We start from the raw sequence: 8,865 nt of genomic DNA on the forward strand, positions 1-8,865 counted from the left end.
CCTCCTTCGGCTGACTGAATAGAAATATCATATGAATCAGTGGGGATGTGAACTCGCCTGTACAATTGTGGTCCAAGTGAATCAGATTAGTAACGCTCATTTTCACAAAGCTTGGTGGTATTATACCTTCCGTCGATGTGCCAGGGAGCAACAGCAACTTTCTAGAAATCCATCCGAACTAGGGATGATAGTCACGCCGCCCATGGGAAAGCACTAGTCTCTGATTCGGTTCTTGGCGGTTGAATGGGACTGGACATTCTCTTATTTGATGTTAGTATTGAGAAATGTCTTGTTTACAGAGCCTGAGAAAAGGCGTTGTTGATCTCATTTATCTACTCTATCTCTGTACAAAAGTGTAAGTGAGCTAATGTCTCCCAGGTGTTGCAGGGGTAGCATTTTTACTCACTCCTTCCATTAGTTTAGGTCTAGATTCTCTGTACTGGGGAAGAGATGAAGCCAAAAGCTATTCATTAGTTGTATTAAAACGGATGGATTACAAATTACACCAGTTAAAAACTTGTTTGTAGTTGTACTTGAGATACCTGAATAGGACTAAACATGTTAGTCAGGGTCATTGACCTCAGGCCAAATCCAGCTCAGTTCATACACACCAGTCCTATTGACTTCAGTGAGACAATTTCTGTCAGTAAGGTCAGCAGGATTTGGCAAGGATCCTCTCACAATCACCCTCACTATCATTTTTTGTATGTTGAGAAAAGATCATGATCGATAATCCTCATTACAAGGCATTCTGCCTACACATCTCCGGATCCCTACAGCGTGCTTTGCTGACAGGTTCGCTTCCTTTGGGCGCTTTTGCCTCGGCTAACCGCCTCTTGAAGTCCGATGGAGTTTTGCAGGAGCCGGATCTGCATCGTTAGAACCGGATCTGCATCGACAAGAACAGCGTGTCAAAGGAAGGAATTTGTCAAACATCGTGGATGTCTAGTAACTCTACTTAACTGTCACCTGGGCCTCTCTCATTGTTTCCTCCCTCTCTAGTCACAGCCCTTTTATGATTGCTGTATCATATTTGATGAGTTAAAGGCTGGCAAAATCAATTCACTTTGGAATAAGAACCCATGACTCCCGAATACAAGTTTTTTGACAGACAGACGAACACTGTAGTTTTCTCTGAGAAACAACTACAAGAGGGAAGAGTAGACATACTAGAGAACCCTCTAGTAGCATAATTCCTTTCACTTGCCTTGGCAGAGTTTGTCTACACCCGATCAGCATCTCATCTACACAATTCCATCCCTGCTTCTAGCACCAATATTGTTATTGAATCAAATGGAGCTTCCACTCAGAAATTAATCTTCTAAGTAATTCGCAGTCTGGTTATTTCTTCCTCTGCTCTGTATTTCTCATCTCCTTTACCCCGTGTATTGCTCGGGAGAAAAATCTTTTCTAAAATATATTAGAAAATCGTGCCCGTATCAATGTAAGGGTCAGCCCCTACTTTCATTGAAGTCAGTGAAAAGCGTCCATCTTTCTTTCTGTTATGTGCCAAAATAGCTGCAATCAACTATACAAAAATGAGATGGGTTGTTTTAAAAGCTGTCCGGATTTAACAAGAAAACTCTAGACAATGTACTAACTCTAAAAAGAGCACATTTTTACATCAAGAGCGATTTTTAGTGTATTTAAAAGCAATGATAGGGCTTTCAAGAGCCGGAAGTAAATTTAAATTTAAAACATTTTGCGAATCGCTTAATTTATAACTAAATGTAGCTATAGGACTATCGAAGTTTGTTCACATGTAAAATCTAAGGGAAGCTATCTATTTCTTGTAATTTTTTATACTGAATTCCTGCCCGGCACGTCTGAGATGCAAAACTTTTCTTGCGTCGTTCCCCCGTCTGATTTCCAAACCGGGATACGGATCTGTGCTTCATTCGCAGGTTTTTTCTTCTTCGCTGTTCTAAGAGTTATTTTGATTCTGGAAATTAAAGTCAAACCACCCTCTGGATCGGATGGAACTATTCCAGTGGAATTTAAAGTGCACAGATACTGCCACAATGTGTTTTAGGAAAGCTAGATGCAGTTTCAGCCTAGACCACGGAGATTGCAACAGGTTTTCCTTTCCCAGACGAAGTTTCGAATAGATCGATATCACCAAAGAAGGCGAAAGCAACTGCTTTAGATCCCAGCCATCCTTCTCTAAAGCAAAGACTTGGACTGCAATCTGCATATCCGAGATCCCGGCAAACCCTATGAGCAGATCCCTTCGATACAAATTTAAAAACGAATGACTCAGAAGGTTTCAGGCTTATCCGGTGAGAAAACTATAGCCAGCGAACCCGAGCCTGTACCCACTGAAATCAATGGCATAATTCCAACTGGCTTCAATGGAATCAGCATCGGACTAAGTGTCCCCCGGCCCTACTTTCACAGCTTCATTTACTTTCTCCCTTCTTTCCACCCTTCTCACAGCATCGCTATGGAAGAGAAGGAGCAGGATTTTAGGTCAGTGTACAACACCTGCTAATGTTCTTTCATTAGCGGAAGTATAAGGGCAGGCGCATCTTGGAGGTTAAGGCTGAGAAAAAAGTAGAAACTTCAGCACAAACTCTCCAACTAGACGAAATAAACAGATCACGTGGAAGTGGATGAACAATTTCTCTATGACATAGCAAGCTTATTTTTCACAGAATTCCTTCTTTTATGCCTAGCAGAACACAGCTCCAGAACGTTTATGTATTTGTGTATGTTTGGGAGGTTCCTAATGCATAAAACTATTATGCGCACAAATCTCTCGGAGGAAAATGCCCATCTGGGGTGACAACAAGTGAAAAATCCTAAACAGCAGCGCCAGCAGAAGCAAACCAATAGCTCGGCTTTAATAAAACATTGGTGTACTGTACAGCAGGGCAGACGGACAACGGTAACAATCATTCACAAACCAACTGGGATTCATCAGTCAAAGAAACAAAATGTGACTTTTGAGAGGTTTGCTTCATAGCTTCCCTCTTTTCTGTTGGAAGTTTTTTTTTTCCCTTCAGTAAAGTGCTTTTCCTGTGATTTTTTTTAAAAAAATCTTTGTTTTATTCTTCTCATTCAGCAGTTCTTAGTTTTCAAACTCAGCTGAAATACACACCAAGCAACACACATAAAATAGCTATATCTGTGAATTGTTAAAAGGTGATGTGAAAAGCTTAATTCACAAGTTGCGGGGATTTTTTATTTTGAGAAGACAACAGAAAATTGAGAGACATGTTACAAGTTCACAGGCAATGCTACGTTCCACGCATTTGTTTTATTAAAGGGTCCTCTGTAAAAATGTTTCCTTCCCCACGGTTAAATATTCATTCACTGCAAAATGGAAAGAATATACAGCAACGAGGTGAGTGAGGTAATATCTTTTATTGGTCAACTTCTGTTTATGTAGAGACAAGCTTTCGAGCTACACGGACCTCTTCTGCAAGTCCTGAAGACCTGTGAAGCTCAAAAGCGTGTTTGTTTCACCAACAGAAGTTGGTCCAGTAAAATATATTACTCCATCCACTTTGTGTTTCTGATATCCTGGGACCAATACGCTGCAACAACACTGCAAACAAGAATGCAGAGTCATGACTACTTACCCATATTTAAAAGAGCCCTTTGCTGTTAATGCAGTTGCGGTTTAAATTCCTACTAATAATTTCTCTATTGTTTTGCGAAATTTACTTGTGCAATTGAGAGCCTCCCACTTTAATCCCTTGTTGTTTGCCATTGTCAACGGTAATTGCTTTGGTGTCCCTTTCAGAGCAAGATCAGTCTCGCTATCCAGCAGAGAAACACAAACAAGTTTCCCTTTGAGATATTTTTAAAATCAGATTTTAATGGCAATTTTATCCAACTCTTTATCTTGTTAAGGAAATAAAAGTTTCTAAAAATAATTTCCTTTTACCCTAACTATTCGAGAATTCCCTATTTTTGCACAGATTCTCATCTCGAATCTTAGAACCTGTTTTTTGATATCCCGGCTGCAGAAATATTATTCCGTTTAAAATATATAATGCTGAAGGATTGCACTCTGACTGGTGAGCTCTTATGTATCTGGATTTTAGACCCGCTCCGATGTGCTGCCCACCCAGCACTTTCCTCTGTTCAGAAATGGACCAGGGTCTACTTCTGCAGCCACTATGACTTTTCACATCACCTTTTCATCACTTAGTTTTATAATAGTTAACAACAATAGAAGCTCTTACCTGAAACCTGGCTCTCAGTAATCTGATTGTACAATATATAAACACAGACACCAGATAGTTATATTTATCAAACCATTTAAGAGCCCATTTCTCAGATACATTCCTTGCCCCTACAAATACACCCCTTGTGGCTAGGTGTCTCTCTCTGCCCGTGCCCTTTAGGAATGTACTAGCACAGAGTGTAAGGCGCTCTTGCCCTCGGAGGGGGTTGGCGGGGTCTGCTCAAGGAGGGAAGAAGACGCTGGAGAAGTGGAAGGGCAGATCTGCGAAGGGTTGACGGTCAGCGCGGGGATGGCAGACACAGGTGGCAGAGCTGGGGTGGGTTTGATGGGCACAGGAACCGCTGGCATAGTCTGGCCCGGTGGGTGGCAGAGAGCCTTCATGGGCACCCCAAATGGTCCATACTCGTGAGACACGGGCATGCTGGCCATCGAGTCCATCACCCCCACGTGAGGCCACACCGAGCTGACCATGTTGCTGAGCTGGCTGGACACCGGGTACCCGAGATGGTGCATCACTGAAGCCAAGGGCAGCCCGCTGGCCTGGATCACCCCCTTGTAATCTCTCCCGATGATGTTCTCGATGGCGAAGGGGTGTTTGAAGCCGGACGACGGGCTGCTCCCATTGAGGCCGTAGGGCTGGAACTGGGGCAGCCTCCCGACGCCGGCCGCGGCGGCGGCGGCGGCGGCGGCCACGGCAGCCTCCGAGGTGCCCAGGCCCGGCATCTTGCCCGGGTGCTGCGGGTGGAAGTAGTGCACCACGTGCGGCGGGGGCGCGGGGCCCTTGGGCACCCCGCCGGGCAGCGGCGGCTCGGGGCGCCGCACCTTGAAGCGCTTGCGGCGCCGCAGGAAGCTGCCGTTCTCGAACATGTCGCCGCAGTCCGGGTGCAGCGCCCAGAAGCTGCCCTTGCCCGGCTGGTCGGGCCGCCGCGGGATCTTGATGAAGCAGTCGTTGAAGGAGAGGTTGTGGCGCAGGGAGTTCTGCCAGCGCTGCGTGTGCTCCCGGTAGTAGGGGAAGCGCTCCATGATGAACTTGTAGATGTCGCTCAGGGGCAGCATCTTCTCGGCCGAGTGCTGGATGGCCATGGCCGTCAGCGAGATGTAGGAGTAGGGGGGCTTCTGGTCGCTGTAGGAGCTCTTCCCCGGCCTCGGCATCGCCGCCCGCTGCCGCGGCGGCTACAGCCCCCGCACGCTCCCTGTGTGCCCGCTAACCCCGACCCTATCTCCCGGTAATCGCCCCCTCCCCCTCCCGCCTCCCGACACCCGCGTCTCCCGCCTATCGCGCCCCCTCGCTCCGCGTCCCGCTACTCGCTGCCTCGCAGCATGCTGCGGAGCGTCCCGCCGCGAACTCCGCACGGGCCGCGCGCCGGGTCCCGGGAACCCGCGCGCCGCTGGCGAGGCGCGGGGCGCTGCCAGAGGCGGGGGCTCGCGCGGGGAGAACCAGCGTCTCTCACACGCTCCGCACCCCGCTTTCCCGCCCACCCCCCAGCACAGTGTCCTGCCCGAAACGTGCAGCTCCCTCAGCCGCCCGCCCCGGGGGCTATTTCGCGGGGAGAGCGTCACCCAGACGGCGGGGGGAATCGCTGCTTGTCTCCGCTTATGCCCCAACCTTTCGCCTTCCCCGGACAGCCGCTGCCGCCTCTTTGGAGCCGGAAAGTTTCCCGGCTCGGCCCTCTGCGGCCCCCGGCGCGCTCAGACTTTCTTTGCGGGAGTTGCTGCGGGGGCTTTTTCTGGAGCGCTGCGGCGGGAGCGCGTGGTCCGTGCTGCCTTCAGCGCACACCTCCCCGCCGCCGCGGCAAGCGGGGGAAACGGCGCCGTGTCCCATTAACGCGGGGCCAAGCTGCCGCTGCCAGGGGGGCGCCGGTGCCCGGCTGGTGGCGAAGACGGCTGGAGCCCCGGCCCCGCTGTCCTGGAGCCAGGCGGAGAGAGGAGGCGGCGGCTGTGGCTGTGCTGAGCTCTCCTGCACGGTTTTGTAACGATCCCGGAGATGCGGAGACCCCCGCCGCTCGCCTTATTATCACATGACAGTTGCTCAGGGACTCCGCGACTCCTGCGAACGGGACAAGAAGCCGCTCGTCGGCTGCCCCCTTTCGCTCACCAAGTCCTCATCAGCGGCACAGGGTGGGGCCCGGCGCACGTGCGGCGCTCTGGGCGGCTTTGAAGCGCCCTGTGAGGTCCAGCGCCTCTCTCAAAGACCCAGAGTGGGGACGGGAGGCAGCCTGCGCAGGAAAGATATCTCCTCCCTTCTCCCCAGTCCTCCCTCCGCCGCACGCATTCAGCCGCTTTCAGCTCCAGCATTCGCAACCAAGCTGCGAGCCGAGGGGATGAGGCGCCTCCAGGGTCACTTCCCCCCAACAAGGTTTAAAGTGAAGAGATGGCAGAGCCCTGCAATTTAAGCACGTGACGCCAAGCATCCGACGGACATTAACTTTTGACATCACGAACTAAAAAACTAAAAAAAAATCATGCTGTTGGAAACGAGGGGAACTCTGGACTACTTTGAAAGTAATTTAAAACAGCTGTGATCAATGTGAAGGACCAAAAACGGAAGTAAAAATTCTTTATCCCCACCCTCCCCTAATGATCACAAGTAATATTTTATGGCCGTGATAAGTCTTGAGGGGCATTTAAAGAAAAGCCGAGCAACCGCCAATTCCTATGTGCTTCTGAGGCCAAATGTTTACAGTTTTTGAGACGTTCATCCATAGAAAGTTTAGAGTGCAACAATTTATAGGCGCCCTCCCAAATGTATTTGTCAAGAGCTATGGATTTGAACATGGAAAAAGCGGCTCGCGTTAACGCTAGAGTTGAAGGGAAAAACCTTCGAAGAGTTTAATTAGATAGTATAGAAGGTGCTCGCATTGTTTCGTCTGGCTTTTATTTCTAAATAAGTAGGGGGAATATTCTCTAATAGACATCCCCCCCAAAAAACATTAAAAAAAACCAACACTTACCAAGCGTTCTTTTGATACATCCTCACCCTCTTTGTGTTTCAATTTTTTTATTGACTTTTAATGTATGACTACAACAGTGCAATAAAAATAATTAAAATTGGACTTCTCTAACCTGTTGCCCTTACCCATCACGTTTGTTGTGAGCACCAAATAATTGGTTTTAGATGTATTTTCCTTTATGATTCAGACATTACAGTGAGAATTGGTAAACAGAAAAAAAACCCCGAAAAAAACTTTTTAGATTTCTTTTTGCAAGACAGACCATTCTTTTTCTAGGGCGAAGGAAAAACTGAATTCCAAGACAGGTTTCAGAGTGGTAACCCTGTTAGTCTCCATCAGCAAAAACAAGGAGGAGTCCTTGTGGCACCTGAGAGACTAACAAATTTATTTAGGTATAAGCTTTCCTGGGTTAAAACCAAGTGACTCTTATTGCATAATCTATCTAGCTGTGGAGACTTCAGGCTCCTTGAAGGGAAAAACTCAATCATCACAGGTTAAAGCAAGGTAACAGGAAAATGTGCTAACTTTGTGATTTTGGAAAACAAACATGCCAGGACCATAAGCGTGTACTTTGATATATTACATGACATATTATTACTCAAGGCACCCGATTTGCTCCTTACTATGTTTAGCTTTATTCTGGAAGTATTTATGGTTGCAGCAATATGAAACGTCTACAGTTTGAACCCTGGCGGTGGGCATTACTCTAACTTGGCAAGGACAGTGAGCGTAGACAGTGTGTGATAAGTCTCCTGCTATAGCTATAAATTTTTCCAAAAACATTTATTTTCTGTTTGATTTAAGACTGTGATGCTACTTGATTAGAAATCCTGTTTCAGCTTCTCTCTCTCCCGTTCTCTCTCCTTTTTTTCTTACGTATTCAAATATCCTGGATCTGAAAGTCAATGGATTGCCTCATCTCATCAGTTAATACCTCGAATTTTTCTCCAGGTATTCCATGAATGTGCTCTTTCTCTATGTCACAGATAAACCACCTTCATTTGCGAGCAGGTGTGACTGTCCCACACTTTTCACAAAAGCTCTAGTCCAGCCCAGGGAGCACATAACACCCGAAGTGCAATGGTACACATTTTGGGGGAGGTTTCAGAGTAGCTGCTGTATTAGTCTGTATTCGCAAAAAGAAAAAGGAGTACTTGGGGCACCTTAGAGACTACAGCTCACTTCATCGGATGCAGTCAGCTCATGCTCAAATAAATTGGTTAGTCTCTAAGGTGCCACAAGTCCGCCTTTTCTTTCTGGGGGAAGCTGTCCCTCGCTCTAAAGTATGCATTGATTTGCTGCTGAGTACCTGGACAGAGACAATTCGCTGCTCCAGTAACTGGTTAAACTGGGGGAAATGAGTAGATGGCTCTGGGGGCGGGAACGATAGCTGCACAAGACAGGCCTGATCCTTCTTCTCTGGAGTCAATGGGAAACCCCCACTGGCTTGAACGGTTGCAGCTCCTGTCCGCTGTATTGGGAGAAATCATCTCACCCACTTAAATGGTGGGAGTTTTGCCAGATTAAAGACGTGCCGGATTGGCCCCATATTGCATTTAGGGCATAAATGTATTTGGAGCCCTGGCAGCATTGTTTGAAGAGTAATTGTAAATAGGGATCCCAGTTACTAGATTAACACTATTACCCGAATTATTTTCGATGCCCCCAGAGCATCCTTGCAGGATTGCAGTCCATTTAGGTGGTTGTCAGAGCTATTTC

General features: G+C 47.5%; 1 protein-coding gene across 1 annotated transcript; it reads right to left on the reverse strand.

Annotated features, from left to right (window-relative positions):
• Positions 1 to 4,351: 4,351 nt before the first annotated feature.
• FOXB2 (forkhead box B2) lies at positions 4,352 to 5,347 on the reverse strand. The gene has a single exon (XM_073346241.1). It carries the CDS (start codon positions 5,345 to 5,347, stop codon positions 4,352 to 4,354), a length of 996 nt encoding a protein of 331 aa, XP_073202342.1.
• Positions 5,348 to 8,865: the final 3,518 nt, after the last annotated feature.

Source organism: Lepidochelys kempii, chromosome 5 (genome assembly GCF_965140265.1).
Source record: "Lepidochelys kempii isolate rLepKem1 chromosome 5, rLepKem1.hap2, whole genome shotgun sequence".
Taxonomy (NCBI): domain Eukaryota; kingdom Metazoa; phylum Chordata; order Testudines; family Cheloniidae; genus Lepidochelys; species Lepidochelys kempii.